Consider the following 23,552-nt stretch of genomic DNA (forward strand, 5'->3'; position numbering starts at 1 on the left):
CTGTAACACAGTCTGAACTGTGTTACACTTTCTTGCCTGTAGGATCCAAGTCTTAGAATAGAGTTTCCTGCTTCTCAAGAGATGTTGGGCTTCTGGCTTCATGGCAGAGTAGAAGGCGCTATTCCTCCTCAACTCACCCCAATCAATCCCAGTGCAAACAAGCTTTTGCATTATAAGTATGACAGTTTTCCAAAATTGAAAAGATGTCATTGCTGTGAGTGTTTTGTAGCTTTCAGTCAGTAAATGAAGGAGTTTGTTTTCATTTAACTTTCTGTTGCCCCCTAGCTGGTACTCAGAGTCTTGGTACCAGTAGCTGCATCTCCCTGCCCCAACACACAAGCCTTACATTTACATTCAGACATCATTACATCCCTTTCTTCAAAGGTAAGGCCCAGGAATGCCATTTGTGATGTGGTTACTGTAGACATCTCCAAGTGTGTTTCGCTGTTGTGTTTGCATGTCTCTCTAATAGATAATTTTTTCCTCTAACTTTTGTGGCTATTTCTTGCTATAAACCTTTTCTTCTGTGGTTACTGAAGGCAAAATTATTTAACTTCACAATATTACAGACATTTACAAACATGTTTACATTATTTTTAGTTTTTTGTCAGATCAAATGTACAAAGCCCATGGAAATATGAATGGCTAAATCAAATATATGCCCAAAATTATTTTCCCCTACCTTCCTTTTAGACAGGTATCCAGTCTCTCCAACATTGCTGCCCTTCTAATTTCCAGTTCATTAGTTTATAACCTTAGGCCTTGCAACAGTTGGGTTTGATCTCCTGAGATGTGCACTGTGTATAAAATTGGGGGCATCTTGAAATATTTCACAAAAGCTTTGATTGATTTTGTGTGTATGTGTGTGCATGTGTTTGTGTGTGTTTGTGCAGAGAGAGGGCAAGCAGGAAATATGTGCCGAGGAAATCTTTAGAATCCTTTTCTCCTGCGTATTACCCAAATACTGTAGTTAAAACATTGGAGGTGTTTAATAAAACATTATTTCTTCCACAAAATTGTTAATTTTATTGATAATATAAAATATAACGGGAAGCTTAAAAAGGCAACAATAAGTGAAATGGCATAAGAAGCACTTACAGGAAAGGAAATAGCTGTTTTTAGGGGGGGGGGTGTTTAACTCTTATCAATGTATGAAATTTGTACCATATTCCACTAATCTGTAGATAAAAGCAGCCTAACATGCTTGTCATATTCTGATACACTGAATTTTTAAATCTTGAGTGAAGACGAGTTTCTTTGTTGTGCATTAGAGCAGTACTATGCCCTTGTGAGATGAACCTAACCCTTCAGCTCAAAGTTGGCGAAGTTTCATTTTAAGGAATGTATTCCATGGCCTTCTGGGCAACCTACCACAAATATTTGAGCCTCTTTCTTCTAGGAGCACACTCTTGTCAATTTGGCACATTTCTCAGTGTAGACAACTTCATGAGACTCGGGGCTTTGTGCTCCTCTGCAGGTCTACACACAATGAATGTGTGGGCATTGACCTCTTACTGTCTTCTGGAAGTAGCAGTCCAAGTGGCAGACTCTAATTTCAAAGTAGTAATCCTAGTAAAATGAATAGATTTCTTCAACTCGAGGAGGAGGAGGAGGAGGAGGAGTCCCATGCAGGGGTGGGTGTGGCCTCCAGGCCTGGTCAGGAGTGGCTTGAGTGATGCCACGAAGCTGACTTCCCAGCTGCTGCTTTCCGGGGCATGTGGGTCAGGGTGGTGGCAAGGTCACGATGGCTACTTTTGGCCACACCCCACATGGGCCCTGCCCAGTATCCTCGTCTGCTGTTGCCTGACTGGAATGTGTGCTTGAACTGTGATGATGATGGTGATGATGCCTCTTGCTTGCCTGGATGGAGAGATGTGTGTGTTGTGGAGAGATGTGGAAGCCTCTGACTTTGCATGGCTGGAATGTAGCCTACTGTACAAAGGTAAGAGTAAAACATCCACTACCCTTCTCCCTCTGCCTCTGGCCCTGTCACTCGCTACTGGTTTGTAGGCCTTGCAGCGTTGCCCGCAAAGGGGTACACTTCTTAAGCCCAAGAGGGTTCCTGGTTCAACTGTTTATTGAACTGTTTATTGAACATGGACGGGGGAGGGGAGGGGGCAGTTTTCCTGGGAACAAAATCACAAATACCCTCCAGCACTCAAAAGTGGCTGTATGTGAATGGACTAAAGCAGATGCAGGAAGATTTCAGGCAGGCATGCCCTACTCTAATTTTTAATTAAAGACTTAAAGGTGAAGGTAAAGGGACCCCTGACCATTAGGTCCAGTCGTGACTGACTCTGGGGTTGCGGCACTCATCTCGTGTTATTGGCCAAGGGACCCGGTGTACAGCTTTCAGGCAGGTGTATAGCAAGGGAGGGGCGATAGGGGTGGGGTGCCCCGGGCAGCACTCTGGCAGGGGGGCAGTGCCCCCGGGCCCTCCCCACCCTCCACCAACGACGACTGCCGCGGTGCGACCACCATCGCAGAGACGCCCCGATGTTGCGCTAGCAACCCGCTTAATAGCATGCTCTGCTTCTTCCTGCTCGGGCGGAAGCGAGGGGCAGGCCAGAGAGGGGCCCCTCCCTGGCCCACCCCTTGCTTCCGCCCGAGCAGGAAGAAGCAGAGCGCTCTGGCCGAGCAGAGCAGCAGCACCAACCCGGACGGTCTGCACATGTGTGGACATGCGCAGTCCATTCGGACTGACGCTGCTGCTCCCACAGCAACCTTATAAGCGGCAACTCGTAAGGCTGTCGTGTGCGAAAAGCAGCACGGACAGGGCAGCCTTAAGAGTTGCTGGTTGCTCGGCAGATTATAAGGTTGCCGCAGAAGCAGCAGCGCCAGCCTGGATGGACTGCACATGCACTGTTTGTTCTGGCACATGCGTCATGACGCATGCATGCTGCAGAGCAACGCCCCGCCCCCGCAGCCAAGGGGCACTGTTCGCCACTGCTTCCAGGTCATGTGGCCAGCATGACAAAGCCGCTTGTGGCAAACCAGAGCAGCGCATGGAAACGCCGTTTATACCTTCCCGCTGTATTTATTATTTATTATTTATCTACTTGCACTTTGGCGTGCTTTCGAACTGCTAGGTTAGCAGGAGCTGGAACCAAGCAAATGGCATCAGTCACAATTATCTGCTGCACCCTAGAAGCTCTAAGTTGTAGGTGACTGACAAGTACAAGATCAGATCCATCTCTGAGATGCTGCAGATCAGAGATCCTAAAATCAGCCCTCAAAATGATCCAAGATATCTTCACAAAGACCTAGTCAAATAGTGCTGCTTTTCTCTAGTTTGCAACTAATTACCGACCAAGATATGGTGGCATGCTACCTCCACCCAAAGGGTGTGTTCATTGGCACAGAATCAGCACTACCATTACACCCAGACAGCAAAACACCTGGACATCAATAAAGACATCAATAGAAATCCCCAGGGCAGTTTCTCAAAACAGTTGTAGTTTAAAGGTGGTGCATTTCTGACACTCCAGCCTCAAAGGAAAGCTTTCTTTTTCTTTTTTTACCTTCATTTTTAGCAAATGGCTGTTGTGAGCTTGAGTGAGGACCAGGAATGCAAAAATAGGTTCACCCTTCCCTCTCATTTGTCAGTGGGTGTATACTATTGTGGAAATATCAAAGGGCAGAACAAAATACATTTATTAAGGTCTGGCCTTGCCTTTCCCCTCTTAAGCTGAAGAGTGGGTGGAAATCTAATTTGAATGTAGTATAATTGATGTGATAAATATTCATACTTCATCTCATATACACAAATAGGAAACAAGGGGGAGTCAGTGCTGCGGTTTATGCATGCCAGGGATTTGAGAAGAAGTATATGTGCATGTACACACATGCAGTCATGCTTCAGTATCCCATTGTAGCATCACACCAAGAAACAGAATCAGGAGAAACAATTGCAGGCAGGATGCAAAGGTGAAGCTGTGCAGCTAAGGCCTGGCCCAACTTTGAGATCTATGGATGACTGTAAATGGATGTCATTACATGCCACAGGAAAAAGTGGGGCAATATCTGACTTTCAAATGGCACAAGTCGCCAGTGGATGAAGGTCCTATATTCTCCTACCCAGAGCCACATCCTTCCCATTCATCACCATGGTTGGTCTTTGAAGGAGAGGCACATTTAGTACCCACCTCACAGGTGCCCCTGCACTGCACTCTCACATAAGACAGTGGCTCCCCCTCCCCCCCCCCCCCCCGGATGTAAAATTTCTGCCTTTGAAATTGCGCCCAAGTGGTAAAGCTAAATCAGTAGAATAGATAACACCAACTCAAAATTGAAACTGAAACAGGTTAATTGATGTACAATCCACACAGCAACAGCAGAGAAATAAAAAGCAAAGGGAATAGAGCCCCGAAAGGTCAATGCAGATGTCCAGTGCTAGGACTGTGGGTAAAGAAATAATAAAACAAATGAAGGGAATAAAGAATTGGATGGAAATATTACAGAAAATATGCCCAACAAAGAAATAAACACTAATAAGGCCTAGCCCTTTTGCATCTATCAACAGCTTGGGTTATGTCCTTCCAGGCCGCCCACAAAACTTTGGCCAGTCCCGAGGTGTTACGTCCTCTCCCAAATAATTTCCATAATTAATAATAGACAATTAATTTCCATAGTTGTTCTCCCATTCTTTCCATGCTAAAGTGGTTTCTCCAAATTAGCATCAGTTACGTAGTATTTAGAACAGGGGTCCCCAAACTAAGGCCAGGGGGCCAGATGTGGCCCAATCGCCTTCTAAATCTGGCCCGTGGACAGTCTGGGAATCAGCATGTTTTTACATGAATAGAATGTGTCCTTTTATTTAAAATGCAGCTCTGGGTTATTTTTGGTGCCTGCCTGGTGTTTTTACATGATTAGAATGTGTGCTTTTATTTAAAATGCATCTCTGGGTTATTTGTGGGGCATAGGAATTCTTTCATATTTTCCCCCCAAAATATAGTCTGGCCCCCCACAAGGTCTGAGGGACGGTGGACCGGCCCCCTGCTGAAAAAGTTTGCTGACCCCTGATTTAGAATGTCCTTTCAGCTTCTGGTTGCTTAATAATAGTTTAAATTTCTCCCCCCTCCCATTTTTTTTTGAACTTTTTTGCTTTTCCTGCTATTTTATAATGCCATAAGAAATACCACTGGTAATTGTTCCACATTACAAGATAATTTGAAAGAAAAGAGGAATTGAATGTATACATAATAAATAATACATTTTGCATCATAATACCTTGAATATGGCATTATATATCCATGACTTGATAATACAACACACACATAAAATAGTATGGAGACCAACATCAGAGGGTCGAGAGGGATTATAGGGGGGACAAAGTAGAATTTATGACCAGTTACATCAGCAAAGCTATATCCCCCACCCTGAAAAATTGCTTTAGCAAATCTAGCCTGTAGCTATGTATGTCACGAGACTTTCTGTGAACTGGATTTCCCATACTGAAAGCAGTTCCCCCAGAAGCTGTGGCATAAGAAAATTGCAGTTTTGTAAATAAACAGTTGCTGGGGTGTAGCTGTTCATTACATTGTTTCCAAAACTGTAATATTGTACTGTACTATTCCATGAAAAAGCAGTTAATTAACTGCAAGGAGATGGAGGGACAATATGTGGAAATGAGACAATTTTTGATATATTCACATGTGTCTGTTTACTTCAGGTTCAAAGAATTCAAAACAAATATCACAAGAGAGGCCTTTTAATCTGAACCATTTTAAAAGAGAAAAATACCATGTCCAGTGCCAGGAACAAAGCAATATCAAAACACAGATAAAACATTTTGCAGAGAATAAACCCACTGTTTCAGTTAAGACGGTGTTAATAAAATTTACCTTAAAAATACATTCCTTTTTTACATAATAATCAGGAAGAAATTTGTAACAAACCTAAGAAGAGTACATGTCACAAATCTTAAGGTCACTATAGGTAAAACTGAAAATAAAAAGTAAAGCGAAAACATAGGAGGGAAAGGAAAATCCATATTAAATAATCCTAGATGAGAAGGCAAGTAGGAAGCCCCTATAAAACTACCTGTCGTACATAAATTTTAAAGGTGGGTGGGGCCAGGATTTAGGGGTGGGAGGCTAGAGAAAAAGAGCGGTAAGCGGGAACAGCTGGGAGCTTATCGAAAAAGGTGAAGGCTTAATGGGAGCTAATCACTCAATCTATAGTACTCTCAGGGTTTTACACGAAGGTTTAACCTTGTCCAGTTATTTCTTAATTTATCTTCCTTCTTATTCTAATAAACACTGATAGCTTTGCCTCATGCATGCATTGCCTACCAGCTTCAGTAAATGCTTCACTTATGCTTTGTGAATTTGCTCTGCAGCTCAGTAAGGAATTTCTTCACCTCAGCAATTATGCTGCAGCTTTAACTGGATCAAGCGCGGGGTGGGGGTGGGGTGAATTCAGACCAGGAATAAGAAATTGATAAATAATACAATGAAAGCTCAGGTCGGATGAAAATGTGGACAAGCCCTTACTTCCAAGATGTTTGACCCAGACTAGCTCCTTCTTTGAGAATTTAGGGATCCACCACTAGTTTGAATAGTTGTCACTCAGGCAGCTTCAGACATTCATTCATATGTGGGCTGATATGGTCCACCTCAGTAGGTTTTGGGAGAGGATGCAACTCTGATGATAATATCTGTATGTGGTGCAAATGATGTTGGGCTAAACTTTACGTGAAGCCATTTCCTACCCTTCTGCAAAGCATAGTTGTTAACAAGTACAAAAATCTTAAATACTTACCTATATAGGTTTTAAGATTTGAGCCATAGTGATTGCAGATACTTACAGAATCAGAAGCTGCTGGGGTGTTTGAAATAATTTGGGGCTTCCTAAGCCATTGTTTGTTTGTTTTGTTTTGTTTTTTTAAAAATGTTGGATTAAGAAGTCATTTGAAAAAGCTTTTCTTTTATGCTTGAATTTATCTCTATTTTGCTTGCTTTTTTGTTTTATATGCTTTCTGTTTTTGTTTTGCTCTTCCTCTTGGAGGCAGCGAAAGTGGTCGAAGCACTCCAAGCTTATCCATGTGCTCAGACAGCAAATCTTCATCATCGCTATATCAGCAAGCACCTAGACATTTCCATGTCCCAGGTAGGCATTCATTGCTTTGTCTTGATTTTTAATTGCCATCATCTGTAATGCTTGCATGTATAAACAATAGACAAACCAATTTATTTTTATATAAACCAAAAATATTTTAATGCTACACTTAATTGCATTTTATGCCTAATATATAAATCTTAATTTCCATCTATTAACAACAGTTTTCTAGGCCATCAAATTAAGAGCCAAACTGGAATATTTTCCTTTGCTATCCAAGCCATCTTTTCCTTTGCTTGCAAGCATCTGGAATCCAATTTTTTATTGGGGCAGCAGCACTGGGATACTTTTTCTTACCATGATTTAAGTTACACTTGCTTTGCTTCCTACAAAGAACAAAGTGAAAAGAATTTTGGGAGATCTTAACATCACTTCTGGTTGGGAGAGCTCAAATAATCTCTAGTTTGGCCTTTAATACTTCAAACTGAGCCTGACATGGCAACTTTTAAGCACAGAAAACAATCAGATCTCATGCATCACATCTAGTTTAGCCCTGAGCCCTATTCAGGCCTTATACTTGTGTGTAAAACAATCACATGAGAGGGAGAGCTGTGCTGACTAATCTGTCTCATGCATAGCTGCCAAGTTTTCCCTTTTCTCGCGAGGAAGCCTATTCAGCATAAGGGAAAATCCCTTAAAAAAGGGGATAACTTGGCAGCTATGGTCTCATGATAGATGCACAGAGTAGCTTCTCCCTCTGGCATCTTCACATATAGCATGAACATCAGCTGGGAGGGGTCTGGAACCCTGAGAACTTAGGACTCTGACAAACTTTTTTTTTTAAGGACTTAAAGCTACTGCAAAAAAAGTTTGGAAAAAAGTGATCAGAGCTGGTAATTTATATGTTAATGCTGGCTGGCTGAACTGCAGAAAGGTCGCACGTATAAATAAATCTGTTGCTGAGTTGATTCCTAACTTTCTGCTCCATGGTCAGGAAATCTGTACTGTATACACAGGGATTTGTATCTCCTTCCATGAACACGGCAACAAGCCAATGCTAATGTCTCATTTATTTATATGCTCAAAATTAAGCAGTACATTATTCAATATCTGGGGTGGTGGTGGTGGAGGTATTTAATAAAGAGGAAGCCTATTTCAACTGCTTGCTTACTGTTTGGGTCTTCTTCTTTTTCTTTCCTTCTTCTCAGACACTGGAATAAAAGATAACATCTATAGGAAACCCCCTATCTACAGACAGCATGGTACAGTCCGCTTTTCTCTGCTGCCGTGTGGTCTAGCCAGGTCCTTTCCCCTCCTTATGCATGTTTACCTCTGAGTGTGTGCCACCACTCTCTGCTCATTTGTCCCTGTCGCTATTCCAGTTGCATGAATGTATGTCCAGGCAGACGGGTTCCTATTTCTGTGTTACTGGACAATTTCGGACACTGGTGCTGGTCTCCCAAAGATCGGTCGGTATTGTGTCCTATGCCTCCGAGGGTGTTTTTTTGTTGTTTATGCTTTTTGCAAAACAATACAGTACATTTTTAGTGGGATTCACCTGGATGTTGGCTTCTATTTCCCTCTTTTCTCTTAACAGTGCCTGCTGTAAAATAGTTTACAGTCACGATGCCGTAAATTGCCTTTTAATTCCTGTATGAGGTATCCTGTTTCTGCTGCAAATTCTTAGCAATTCTCTGCTACAAAATGCAGTTTAGAGTTTGCCTGGAAACATCTTCAAACATCTTAATGAGGATTAAAGTGTAAAAATAATAATCATGTGGCATGCATGAAGAAGTGAAAAGAATTGGGGAAATGCCTGTCAACAAATGCTGCTGTTGACAAAACTGTTGAGAGGCTGAAGCAAGGTGACACAGAAAGTGTCAGGGTCAGGCCCGGTCAGATCCACTTCCGTAGCTCTTTTGCAGATGCTAATGCTCAGAGAAATGATTGTGTGCTGGCAGGGAAGGTACATATCTAGGTTTGTTTCAGAGCCAGGTCCCATGCTGCTCGTTGCTCCCCCTGCCTTTGCATCTGAAACAGGGTGATGTTGTTCTTCCGCTCAGGGTCCTGGAAGTCAGTTGTTAGAGGTTAGGCCGTGAGCTGAAATCGTGATAAGGCAGCATTATGGAGAGCTGCTAGCAAGCAGCTTGCTCTGGCCAGGGTTGAAAGAGAATGGAGGCCTCTTAAGCATCTCTCCTCCAGTCTGCCTCTTCTAGGCTTTGCTGCCTTGTGGAGAACTAGGCCGGCCCTCTGGTCTAAAGATAGGCACTTCCCCCAGTGTCCCATGTGTTTTCTCCCTGGTGCATTTCCTGTGCTCTTGGGTTCCTGCAGTAGTGTGGGAGGCACTTGGATCCTTGGGCCATGAAAGCACCGTGAGCGACCCTGATGCTGTGGAACTGGTTCTGTGGGCTCCTGCCGCCAGCCTCAGGTTCAGTGATCCCTTGATCACCAGTCGAACCTAGCATAGCCGGTGAGACCATAGCCTCCAACTTAAGTATCCTGATCACTGCTGGAAACTGGGCTCATTATATACTCCAGGCCTGGCCAGTTCAGAGACAAATGCCACACCACTAGTCCCAGCAATGTGTAGAAAGAGATTGTGTCACACAGGGTTTTGGATAACGTATTGAGGCAGGCCTCTGAATTGTCACAAAAGTCCTCCTTCAAGCCCTGGAGCCCCTAATAGGAAGGTGATGAAAGGATGTTTCAGTTGTTCCTGTGCCTCAGGACAACCTATTGCTTTTATGGATCTCTTGTGGAGATAATTGGTAACTTTGACCAGGAAAGATGCACATCAGATTATTCCAAAATCAACCATGCACTTGTAGGGGGATCATGTCTCAGGTACATATGGAGATACATATAGTGCAAAAGATACGGCCAGATTTGTAAAAAGAGAGATGTCACCAGCATTTCTAACTAAAGTAGAAAAACATTCGTGGAGCTCCAGTGAATATTTAGACTCTCTACCAAAATGCATTTGGGCTGCAAATCCATTGTCGTTATGAGGCAAACATAAAAATGCATTAATCAGTTGTTGAATTCTGCATTATTCGCCAGCTTTTAAATATCTTCTGCATGCCAGACACAGATAAATCTTTCATATAAGCCACACATCTCAGTGAGGTCACTCACTGTTTGCTTCCTCCCCATTTTTTTCTTAGCCTATCTGAAATAGGCAAAAATCTGCCTTTATTCCCTTATTGGGTTCTCCATCGGTTGGAGAATATAACAGAGGCCAACCAGAGAAGTTTGAGAAGCAAAGCCTTTATTTTCGCTGTTGCAACAGGGTCCTTCCTCTCACACAGGAGAACAAGGAAGGAACCCCAAACAAAGATGTCTTGCCCTTAAAAAGAGATTTGAAATTGGTTTCAGCCCACCCCCCAGAAGCATCATCCATATGTCACAGAAGGGGTGTAGCCCAAGACCCCCCCTCCCTAGATTCATCATAGGCACATCATGAACGGGGAGGTCTGGTGGCAGTAATCTGAGCATCCTGGACCCTGCCCCCTGCCCCCAAAACCTAATCAACAAAATTGAGAGATATTTACATTTCCCTGTTTCCCAGCCAAGTTAATCACACCCTTTTGTCTGGCAGTCAGGTATCAGGATGCCAGGGATTATCACTTTAATTCCTGAGACAATGAGAAGGTTCCCCCCACCCCACTTCTTCCTTGCAGAGGAACACCTGGTCAGAGAGAGTCAAAATGGTGTCAGTCAGGCCTGTTTTCCTGTGCTGCTTCAGACATGTTTCTGTACATTCATGTACATGTTTTATGAACAATTATTATATATATATATATATATGACCTCAAAATTCTTATAACACTATCCTTACATAATAATGTGGTATTCTGGATATTCACAATATTGTGCTGAGAGAATAAAAGTCTGTGCTTCTGTTCAGTTATTTGAAAACTAATAAATACTAGAGAAGGCTAATTACATGATATTTGCCCCTGTGGTTTATGGAGCATTAGGGGATGGTTAGTCCCTCTGGTGTGGGAGAAGTCATGCTCCTTCTGGGGTAGTTTATCCACCTTTGGTCCCCACCCTGCACTCAGCTGTACCTGAGGCTGCTAGGAGCTATCAGCAGGTGACAGCAGCTCCACCCTGAGAAACAGCTTCAACAACTGGTCAGCTAAACCAGATGGGGGAGCAGATGGGTCTCAAACCCTCGTTGAGTTAGGGACTTCCCATGCATGTGAAGACAGGCTCCAGCAGATTGAGCAGACAAGACCAAGAGGGTCCAACAGTCAAGAAGGTGGTTTCTGCTCATACTGTAAAAGGAAGTGGGGGGCATCTAGGAAAAGGAAAACTCTTTGTAAACTCTGCTGCTTTGTGGGATATCTTCAGGAGGAGAAAGGGCTAAGGAGCAAACCCTACACAAATCTGAGTGGAGTCCCTAAGACAGTTGGATGTTCCTTTGTATGCCTCCTTCTGGCAACTCCTGCAGCCAACCTGTTTCCAAGCGCATTGCTTTCCTTTCCCCTCGGCGAGGCTGAAAGGGGGGAGTCTTGCAATCTGGGCAGCCCAGGACTTCCATACACACTGCTCAGGCTTGTATGCTGGGGAGGTCACATCAATGACATGTTTTGACTTCACCCCCAGAGGCGTACTTCATTGTCTTTCAAGACAGACGAATACCAACAAGGCTTTATTGTTGGAGACATAAAAGTGTTTATATATTTTGCTATAGCACACAATAAATTACTGTAAGGAGGTTAGTGTGATCTAAATATTAATCCCAAGTGTAGGGCACACACATATAGGGCGGATTCAAAGCAATTGCTGAACCTCTGGAAAATGAAGACAGCTTTTAAAAATGAGGAAAGTGAAGACCCATTATTTATGTTAGTGTTAGTGGCTTGGATCCAGACTTAATCGTGCTTCATGTAAACCCCTTGAAATTAATGACTAGCTTAGATCCCATTGATTTCAGTGGGTTTACTCTAAGCATTCTTAAGTCTAAAACCAACCCTGTATTTCTATAACACAAAACAAGAGTGGTTCAGCCCCCAATACATCAAATGGTATTTGGAGTGACAATTAGCACAAGAAAGAGTTAATCATTGTGGGAATTTGTTCTTTGTTGTTATTTGATTGAACTGGATGCACTCAAGATGGCTAAATCATGCATTGTCATAAAAGGATAAGAATCCATTGCAGTGTGTTTATGACATGTTTCAAGACATTTCCATTGCATCGCATCTGCTTTTGAGTATTCCAGTGATTGTGAGCAAAGCCTTCCAAAGCTGAGGTTAAGACATGCTGTCAGTTTTGAATCAACCCAGATCATGTCAACAGAGAAGGATGTTGCCGGTGAATTAGAGCTCAGGTAAACATGGCATGAAGAGCCATGATCACTATCTCCGGCTGTTATCTCATTGCAGCCATGGTGGAAATTGGGGGGCTGGGACCTGCTAATTTACTCGGGGAAAGTACAATTGGGGTAGGAACATTTTATCTTCCTGTTCTGCCTTTTCCCTGTCTAAATCCTTCCCATAGAGGATTTAGTGTCATTTCAGGGAGAGGGGAACACAACAGGTACAGAATCACATAACGGCCAGAACTGAAGTCTTGAGGTCAGAGATGGAACTAGCAACATGTTTCAGAGAAACCTCAACTACATTGCAACAGTCCTACACAAGCCAATAATTTATTGTAGCCCTGATGGACCTGATAGCAATTTCTAGCTCCCTCAAAATTGTTGTTTTATTCCTTGACCATTGGCTCTAGAGTAGCCTTTCTCAACCTTGGGTCCCCAGATGTTTGGCTACAAGTCTCAACAGCCCTGGCGGCTGGCCTTTCTCACAAGGGATGAAGGGTCGTATATAAATTTAATAAATAATGGGAATAATGCTTCATATTTACATACATGATGCTAACCATCATATTTACTAGAGAAAGAAAATTCATTCACAGGAAACAAATATGCAGACCAGATGGCTGTCTCAAAGCACAAAAGGAACACTGGGTACATGGAGTTATTTGTATGTAAACAGAGAACTGAAAAGTTAGCTACCATCCTACTGGTATGTCTTGTTGAAGAAAACAAAGTCCATCTTTGTGTAAAGATCCATGGAAACAGTCATTTGTACTGAATAAATCCCAAAACAAGTCACACAAATCTTCTAAGAATTAAAGCTAGCAAATGCAGTGCCAACTTTAAAAACCTTGCAACAGAACTTGGGGGCAGGAGAGTAGGACAGCAAAAAAGATTCTTTCACTAACAGTGCAGCTACATTTTAAAACCAGAATGAGAAACTTCCAAAAGACGTGGTATTGCTGTTTCCCTGGCCTGCTTTACGTAGCTACCCTAAGACTCCCCATCTTTTATTTTACATTAAGCAAGTTTTAGGATTGTGAAAATTAGTTCAGAATTCAGCAAGTGAATGCACTTTGACTTTCAATACAATTTACTATCTGCGGAGTTGGGAGGCACAGGCTATCTTTTCAAATGACCTATAAAGCTTTTCGTTTTCTTCCTCTACTACAAAATCTGCCCTGGGAGTCCATAGGAGTTCATCTCCTGTTGTATTAAGAATGGGGGCAATAATGATTTCACCTTGAGATGAGAGTTCTGCTTACCGTAATTCTTTTGTGCTGAATTTAAGGCTTAAGATAAGCCATATGCTAGATTCTCAATTTGTTTTGGTTAGTTCTAGCTCCTAGTGCAGTTCCTAGTACAATTCCCATCTTCCCTGACCACTGGTCCTGTTAGCTAGTGTTATGAAAAATGTACCCCAAAATGCGTTGCCTTTTAAGAAGGACAGACGCGGGTCGGAAGCTCCAAAATTTGCACTAAGTTCAGCTCCGCCGGGAAAATGACAGAGACCACACAATGCTGTCAGGAAAAACAAACTGATCCCTTTATTGCAGAATGCAAAGCTACAGCTGTAGGGTCCCTGCCTCTGGAAAGAAGGAAGGAACCCCGGGAAATGGTGAAGTCCCCTTATATACCCTCCTGTCCCTGCATGGAAATCTCTGGACTGGGAGGGAGGGGGAGACAAGGGCGACGGGTGGGGGATCGGATTAGCTGGGTGCGGAGATGACTTTTCCTTTCAGATGGAGAGATGTCAATCGCTCTTCTCCTGTCGCTGATGGTGCTCCCTGTTGTTTGGCAGGAAGGGCAATCAGTCGAGATGGGTGCAGAGGTGGGGCAGTTCCTGGCGATTTCCGTGGGGTGGAAGTCCGCCCGGCAGGTGTTTTCCTCCAGGCCATGGAAGGGTGGGCTACGTAGAGGATGGCAATTTATTTGAATAAAGTTGTTCCAGCTAATCCCTCTATTGTCCGTGTGTCCTTGAATGGGTATAGGGTGGTAGTAGGGCAAGGTTCAGGTGGGTTGGGATCATACAGGGTTCATACAGAAAATATACCTGGAAAACATACCTAATACAGGGATTTCTAATTAAAAGGTAGCAATACAGTTCTAAGATATAAAACAGCAATTCCAATACAGAGAGATACTAGCAATTCTAATACAGAGGGAGCGGATAGAGATTTCATGGTAAGAGAACATATAATAGGCTGTATTATTAACTTGAGTAGAAAAGTGTCACTTTGGATTTGGGCGGTTTCCCCCCCCCCCTTCTTCTGGAAACATTGTTTTGTTCTGGGCGGAGGGGAGGTGGAGAGGGGAAATGTGTGAGTTTATGCTAACTGTTGTGCATATGCAGATCCTTAAGCCTTCCTTCAGGCAGGGTCGCGTCCTAGCTGGAGGGGTGGGGAGACAGGGAAGATGGCATTGAACAGGATTCTGGGTATTGCAGCTGTCAAATTCTGTCACCCCTCTCTGTTCATTAATAATGGTGTCCTGCAACCCCCCCCCCAATATGATTTTATAACAGTCCCCTCTCTGAGGCAATATTGTTGTGTAACAACCAATCATTGCCTCACATAATCGACAGTGACGTATTCTCCATTTCCCAGGTGGTACATTGGCACAACCTAGGGGTATGTGGTGGCGGCTCAAAGGGGGGCTTGGGAGAAGCATTTTATAAGAAATGGTCTATGCCTTACATTTACCGGGAAGGTCCACCAATGACTGAAAAATGCAGTTTCCTTGGAGTTTGCCTTTTGTGTGTTCTCAGGTGTCAAAGTTAGCTTTCTGGTCCCACACCTCCATCATGGCACAGCAGCAACAATCCCTGGTGAATCCCCTTAGGGCTTTCATATTGACCATGTCACCTGGCACTCACCATAGCTGCCACAGGTTTGGACATGTCATGAGAGAGATGCCTTGGCCTTGGCCTTTCTATGGGATTTTTTATTATAGGCTCTGGTCTTGCACTGTAGGGAGTTGCTCAGTTGCTCTTAAAGGGAGAAAGCTACTTGCACCTTGGATACACTTGCCCAATTAGAATTGACCCAATTAGAATTTATACAGCCCCATAAAAACCATTCTGAAAAGGGCACATGTCCAAATTGGTCAATTTAATTCTATAAGGAATCATTCCTGGTAAATCAAGGCATATACACCTTCTTGTATCTGCTGTTTTCATGGATCCTGAAACTGCTTCTTGGTAAAAAGAAGGCTGGCACACTACAAAGTGCCAGGTGAGATAAGGAAATGTGGTCATAAATTGATCTAAATCTCAATAATGGACTATGCAATAGCCTGATCTATTAGAAAACATGAGTCCTCCATTGGGCGTATAAGGAATAATACCACCATACAATAACTCACTATACATTAAACATGAAAACAATTACACACAAAAATGCCCCCCTTTGTGGAAATAACATATACTTGTCAGACATAGGTCAACGTTTCTGCATAATATCACGTAACATAGAACATAATTATATATCAGTTGCATATCTTGAGGCCAACTCTTAACAGGGCACAGAGTCTTGAAGTCAAAAGAGAGTATATGTCCTTGCAATTCACTTTCCCCCCTTTGTCAGCCCTCCACCCCCCTACATAATAACACATAATACACAAAACCTACAAATTAGTAATTCCACCCCAGTTGGATGTCTTTGAGGAAATTGTGGTTTTGAGGCAGTTCTTGCTTTTTCTCACATCCTTAACCATTGGGCACATGGGCTTGAGGTCAGAAAGGGAAAGAAAATGTCCTTACAATTCAACTCCCTCCCCTTTGTAAATTTCCCCAATCCCCCCTTTTGTCAGTCCATATCCTTTTGGAATGAGATTGTTGTGGCCAGTTTGAAAACTCTGGTGTCTGTTGTTGCAGGTAAAAGTCTTGTGGTCCGGAGGATTTGGGTTCAAGGTTTTTTCCATCATTGCATCTGTAGTAACATCTGTAGAAGGAGTATGCTGTAAGGGGCAGGGTTTGGGGTACTTAAGGGCACAGTTAGAAGAAGGAAAGGGCAGAGGCCAAAGGGAAGAAGAGGGAAAAAGGGGGGGGGAATATCTCCTGGAGTTTTCTTGGGAAGCTGCAAACAATAAAATCTTGATGGATTAAGTATTTTATTCATCACATTTCTATATAATTACTACTGTTGTTAGCTGCTAAGTCTGTTTTCCTTTACCTAGGGGTTTATTATTATCATTATTATTATTATTATTATTATTATTATTATTATTACTACTACTACTACGGAAAGAATGACTTAGATGTTACATTCACATGTACAGAAATAAAGAGTAGAAATACAAAAAAGTAGAAATGCAAAATAATGCAAAAATAAGAACAAAATAATATTTAGATTACCACTCAAACAACAATTTTTTCAGATGGACTTGACACAAAAATCTCAGATTAAAAAAAAGAATTATTATCAAATAATATGAAGACATTATAAAGACCATACAGGTTAATATTGGACTGTAACCTAAAGATTTGAAGGTGAATGGTAAAATAATGGGAAAAAACCTTAAAAGTCATCATGTGCTATCTGATAAAAGAGAACTCTATGGGGAAAAACACAGATGGTACCTGAATAAACATCAGTAATAAGTTTTGGAGATGCAGTGAATGAAAGACCTCATTCCACGTGATGGACTGATGGACATGCCCCAAAATATAACAAAACAAAACACTGACATGTGAGGAACCAAAATAAATAAATAAATGCTAAAACACACAATTTCTAACAATGAGCATCTCAGATGAAAATTAAGAGAATAGCAATCTAAAGTTGTGCAGGTATGGTTAGATTAATTTCATAGACATAATGGAAAAACTGATTTAATAAATGAAAGCAGATTATTTGTAACCTAAAGAGAAGCGTCAAAGTAAAGGAAATATATAAAACTATAGCGGGAAGTAAACTAATACAGCAGGGATTTAAGCTCGTTTTGCAGACTGTAAGGAAAGAAATTACTGTTTGTATCTCTTCACTCCCCCCCCCTTTTCCCCTTTTTGTTTGCTGTGGGAGAAAAGAATAAACACTTGTTACTGGGGTTTAGTCCTTCAAATATCCTTTAGAAATGTTCTTCCTGGGAAAGCTGTGAGAATAATTTTTGCATGTTAGGTTGGAACTTTGCAAGGGGGGAGGTTATGCAGAAGTTAATGCTTGGGGTGAAATGCAAATGAAGGTGCTTCCTGAATACCCATTGGAAAGGGGGAACAGACCCTTGGTTTGCATAATCTGGAGTGTTTTCTAAGCCCTTGACTAAATCACAATCAGTGGTAGAATGAAGAGGAGACACTACAAACAACAACAACAACAACAACAACAACAACAACAACAACAACAACAACAACAAATACTCAAGAGATGAACTCAAAGTGGGAGTGCTGAGATATTTACCTCTGGAAAGAATTTTGCATATTAGATTTGGAATAATGGTCCAGCACTTGACCCTTTTGTTTTCTCAAGTGACCCCTGGGGTCAAAGACACATAAGGAAATTTAAACAAATTTCCCCTTGCAGGGCACAGGCCCTTCAGCATTTGGTTGCTGTTTTTGTTTTGTCTTTTAACCTTCTTTTTTCCTCTCTTTTTCTCTTCAAGCTGGCATAGCCTCTGTGCATGTACAGAGTTTGTGATTCAGAAATCTATTGTACCACTTGAAAGTGTTGCAGCTGTTGGTTAAGTCACCATTTGAAAAGAGGTAGGGAAGGGTGAATAGGTTAGATTTTACACAGAAACCCAGCAATTTACACTTCCACCAAACCAGCAACAAAAGTGGTCAAATTAAATTCTTTGGTCAGTTTAAATCCATTTCTTTAGCTTTTGTGTCCTGAGATATTTCTGACACCTCTTATTTCCTGTTCCTTGCTGCTTTGGAAGCAGGCTTATAAATCTTAAACTTTAAATATATAAAACTTCAACATCCAGACAACCCAATATTTTCACAAGAAAGCTGCAATAAAAGTTTGGTTAAATTAAACTACTTAATGAAGTATTAGCCATGTTTACTGTACTATATAAACATCTCATACCCCAGGCAAAATAAATCTAGATTTGCCCCCTTTATCTACAGGGTTTTGGGGTGCAGACTTGTATTCAAGAATATTTCACAAATGTGGATTATTATTATTAGTGTGCTTTCCCTCTGGTCCTTAGCGGAACAATGACCCGCCCCCTTATGTATGGGTAAATGACCAGTCAGAATTCATAAATTGCAAATGTTTGTTTGTTTTTAAATAATTTCAGCCATGGGCAGACTAAAATTCCCTGCCCCCTCATGTATGGGAAAATGGCTACAGGGTCACAATTCATAAGATGTTTTCTGCCATTTATTTACAAGGGAAAATGGTCAAGACTTTCATATGTGCTTAAACTTTAAACCTTAATAGACAAAATGGTAAAAACTTATATAATCACTCCTTAAAAAACAACGACACTCTTGTTCTGACTCTGAAAACCAATAATCTTTCCTTGCCAGAAAGCAGAGCTGGGCTGAATTTAAACCCATCACCACATCAGACACATTGCCTTTCACATAGCTCTAAAATGGAAGTTAGAAGGGACCACATCAGACACATTGCCTTTCACATAGCTCTAAAATGGAAGTTAGAAGGGACCCTGAGGTCATTTAGTCTAACCCTCTAAGATACAGGATTCACAAGATTTGAATGAAAATACCAACTTTATACAGAACCCTTTAGCAGATGAGTTTTTTTCCTTAAGAGACTGATATCAGGAGCCCGACAATAACCCTTCTGTCCAACACAATCAAAGTTAAAACTAGACTCAGATAGACAATTCCTGGCTATGGAAGCTCTACTTTTGACAAACAAATCACCTTTATAGGAATAGCTGTTCAATTTTCCTTTAGTCAATATTCCTCTAGTCACTTGGAGAAAGACTCCCCTTTGTAGCCTCTCTCAATAACAACATTTGCACACCTCATTCTCATATTTATCATATTTAAGATTGATCGGTTCAACATTGTTTCTTTATACTAGAAATTTAAAACAAGTTGGCAGTTTTAACCACTTAAGAAGGCAGTCTATGAATGTTGTGGCCAATTTAAACACAACCCCATAACATTTCTAAACATTGAGTACATCTCTTATCCACTTATAGCTGGAGTTTATGAAGTGAACATTTTCAAGTTTCGAAATATTTTCAAAGCATTGAGCAAGCATTTTCAAAGTTACAACTCTTTATTTTCCTTCATCCTGCCCCTCTTTTTACTTTTGGAGAGGAAAAAATGGCCTTCTACAGCCTCTTTAAAACAAACCTTTACACACTACGTCCACTCTTTTTAATATTTGCCATGTTTTTGGGTTGATCAAGCCCTTACATAAAAATTATTTAAGCAAGCTTGCATTTCGTTTTGGTTTTCTTCTTTTGTTTTAGACCCTGAAACATTTCTTAAATACAATTGGAGGCGTTTATCAGAGTTCAGACGGGAAGTAAGCTCTCCTTGGGCTTATTTCTCCCCTGAAGCCTGCAGAGTTGTCTCTTTGGACAGGGGTGCACCCATTTTTGCCCTGGTCAGTCTCCGAAGGGGCACTTGCGCAAGTTCTAGCCCTGGGCAGTCTCCGACGGGGCTGTGGGGGGGGGTCTCTCGGGGTTCTGGGGATTCCTGGGGAACCTGGGGCACGTCTAAGGAAAGTGGACTGACTCCGATAGGAAAGTGGACCGACTCCGATAGGAAAGTGGGCTTGGGAAGGTTGCTAAAAGGGGCTCTCTAAGGGAAAGTGGGATTTGGAAAGTCTCCTTAGGAAAACGTTCTAGGAAAGTGGACACACTCCGAGGAGGACTCCTATTCCCACCCGCGTTTCAATGGTGCCACAGCAATCTCCCTGCCTTTTACACTCTAGACTCAGATCCTACTGAACGCTTGCCTACGCAATGTCAGATCGGAACTGAGGAATACAAAGTAGGAAAGGAACGGGTGCACTTGCATTCTCTGGTCATGGGTCATACCCAACAAGGGTCGCCATGGCAGAGGGGCGTCTTCACCCGGGATAGCTAGCAGGCGAGAGAAGGTAAAGTTACCCAAGGCTCGCTATCTGGGCAAACTCCGACGGACAACAAGCCTTGGGGAGGGAAAGGGCAGCCGCAAAACCTCAAGCCTGGGCAGACTCCAACGGGCCTTGGGCTTTTTGGCTGTGAAAAATAGGAAAGAGTTTGATTGCTGTGGCAATTCCCACCCCGAAAAGCCAATTTCCCTATTGATACTCACGTCGCAGCGCGCTGCCTTCTTTTCCTGAAGCTTGATCACCTCGCGACAACAGGAGAAGAAAATCTTGGAAAACAACCCCCACGGCCGTCTGGATCCTGTTTGTTTTCCCTGTGTGGTCCCGCTAAGGATCCCAGTTAGGCCAGAACTCCAGGGACAGTCGGGGAAGGAGATCCCCCCTGCAAATGGCTGGGTGCGCTTGGGCCCTCCAACCGCGGCGCCCCAAGAGTACGGCTAAACGGAGTCTCCTGCCCTGGCTCGCCATATTGTTATGAAAAATGTACCCCAAAATGCGTTGCCTTTTAAGAAGGACAGACGCGGGTCGGAAGCTCCAAAATTTGCACTAAGTTCAGCTCCGCCGGGAAAATGACAGAGACCACACGATGCTGTCAGGAAAAACAAACTGATCCCTTTATTGCAGAATGCAAAGCTACAGCTGTAGGGTCCCTGCCTCTGGAAAGAAGGAAGGAACCCCGGGAAATGGTGAAGTCCCCTTATATACCCTCCTGTCCCTGCATGGAAATCTCTGGACTGGGAGGGAGGGGGAGACAAGGGCGACGGGTGGGGGATCGGATTAGCTGGGTGCGGAGATGACTTTTCCTTTCAGATGGAGAGATGTCAATCGCTCTTCTCCTGTCGCTGATGGTGCTCCCTGTTGTTTGGCAGGAAGGGCAATCAGTCGAGATGGGTGCAGAGGTGGGGCAGTTCCTGGCGATTTCCGTGGGGTGGAAGTCCGCCCGGCAGGTGTTTTCCTCCAGGCCATGGAAGGGTGGGCTACGTTGAGGATGGCGATTTATTTGAATAAAGTTGTTCCAGCTAATCCCTCTATTGTCCATGTGTCCTTGAATGGGTATAGGGTGGTAGTAGGGCAAGGTTCAGGTGGGTTGGGATCATACAGGGTTCATACAGAAAATATACCTGGAAAACATACCTAATACAGGGATTTCTAATTAAAAGGTAGCAATACAGTTCTAAGATATAAAACAGCAATTCCAATACAGAGAGATACTAGCAATTCTAATACAGAGGGAGCGGATAGAGATTTCATGGTAAGAGAACATATAATAGGCTGTATTATTAACTTGAGTAGAAAAGTGTCACTTTGGATTTGGGCGGTTTCCCCCCCCCCCTTCTTCTGGAAACATTGTTTTGTTCTGGGCGGAGGGGAGGTGGAGAGGGGAAATGTGTGAGTTTATGCTAACTGTTGTGCATATGCAGATCCTTAAGCCTTCCTTCAGGCAGGGTCGCGTCCTAGCTGGAGGGGTGGGGAGACAGGGAAGATGGCATTGAACAGGATTCTGGGTATTGCAGCTGTCAAATTCTGTCACCCCTCTCTGTTCATTAATAATGGTGTCCTGCAACCCCCCCCCCAATATGATTTTATAACACTAGGGATCATGGGAGTTGTAGGCCAAAACATTTGGAGGGCCGCAGTTTGGGGATGCCTGTCCTAGTGTCACAAAAATAACCATTTGATGCAGTCATGTGGCGTTTCCAGGAATTATTTCCTGCTAGGCTGAATTTTCCGAGCATTTCAGCTATTGTGTTGTACAAAGAGACTTGTCTGTGTTGTTTAATGTGGAATTACTGCCATGGTAAAGCTGCAACATGGACTGGACAATTTTTCCATTAGATCTAATGTTGATTCAAGGAGGATTTTAAACTGACTGACATTTATGCGATCGATTGATAGACAGAGAGTATTTGTGGGGATAAAACACTGTAAGACTTTCCTCACCATGTGCTCCACAGTGTTATTTATGAGGTTAACTCTGATGAGATTATGAATACTGGCTCACCTAACAAAAAATAGTTTGTGGCCATAGCAACAGATTTCCCATAGAATGGCTAGAAAGATATGATAGAAAAAGATACCATGTTTCATGTGTCTTTTAGCATGGAGATGTGCAACTGTGCATATTTATTCTCACGTCCCCTTAAGTTCAGCAAGTCTTATTTGCTACATTTAGGCCAGTGTTTCTCAACCTTTTTTGGGCCACGGCACACTTGTTCTATGAAAAAAAATCCCGCAGCACACCAACTCTGTGCCGCCCTATATTTAGTTTAGTTTGGAGGGGAGACGTAATCATTACACAAAAAGTGCATGGTGTAAAAGTTGGAGTTTAATGGCAAAAGACTGTTGAGGGGTTCCTTTGCGGGTCTGTTCTGCATTATGTCCTTGGCGGAGCCACTCGCCGCCTTCTCCCCGTGCGCGCAGCCCCGGTGGCGGAGTTTCTGCAGCGGAAGGGAACAAACGACGGACCGACCTCCGATCGGTCCCTGTCTGTGTGGGCTGGGGCTTCTTGGTGAGGCTCCCTTTTGAGGCTCCCACATGCGGCTCCGGAGCCGCGGGTTGCCGACCCCTGGGCTAGCAAGAAGAGCACCTCACCTTCTGCAGGACTCCTTGCCGAAGAGGCCGCTCACTCCCGCGCCGACCCAAAAACTCCCGGGCGCCGCCAGCAAGAGGAGCGAGAGCGAGACAAACAGCCGCGGTGGTGGCTGTTGAGAGCTACACTCGCCCCGCCCCCGTCGTGACCCGGCCGGCTTCCTTTCCGGCGGGTCAGCGCCCCTAATGGCGGCCGCCAGTCACGTGACAGGGCAGCAAATCGCCCTTCTCATCGCCAGTACACCAACCAGCGTCCCGCAGCACAGTACTGTGCCGCGGAACAGCGGTTGAGAAACGCTGATTTAGGCTATGTATAATCTCCTGGGAGATTTCCCTACTTCCACATATATGCAATTTACATCTACAATATGCAGCTGATAGCTGGAAATGCACGATTTTGAACCTTGACTGCCATTAGATGCTACACTTAGGTTTGCATTCTTCAGCTACGTCCTGGCTCCTGAAAAACAGCTGCTTTGTTTTTAATGGATAGGATTTGTCTCTTTTCTCTCCTCTTCCCCACCCCACCCTGCACAAACTATATTTCTAAATAGTAT

The 23,552-nt window shown here is 43.1% G+C and overlaps 1 protein-coding gene across 6 annotated transcripts in view; it reads left to right on the top strand.

The window, feature by feature from the left end:
- The window catches only part of ABLIM2 (actin binding LIM protein family member 2), an 82,143-nt gene that overhangs the window by 37,263 nt on the left and 21,328 nt on the right, over positions 1-23,552 (top strand). For 2 of the 6 annotated variants that reach the window (XR_009558199.1, XM_035112289.2), the window contains exons 12-14: positions 286-384; positions 7,009-7,110; positions 8,268-8,321. The exons of 1 other annotated variant lie outside the window; for it this stretch is intronic. Coding sequence is in view for 1 of the 5 variants with exons in the window: in XM_035112289.2 (XP_034968180.2) it covers positions 286-384; positions 7,009-7,110; positions 8,268-8,321 (255 nt within the window). In the remaining 4 variants the exon portion in view is untranslated. The remainder of the gene's footprint in view (positions 1-285; positions 385-7,008; positions 7,111-8,267; positions 8,322-23,552) is intronic. 3 more of the 6 variants (XR_009558196.1, XR_009558197.1, XR_009558198.1) reach the window with 3 other exon arrangements.

This window comes from Zootoca vivipara, chromosome 9 (genome assembly GCF_963506605.1).
Source record: "Zootoca vivipara chromosome 9, rZooViv1.1, whole genome shotgun sequence".
In the NCBI taxonomy this organism is placed as follows: Eukaryota; Metazoa; Chordata; class Lepidosauria; order Squamata; family Lacertidae; genus Zootoca; species Zootoca vivipara.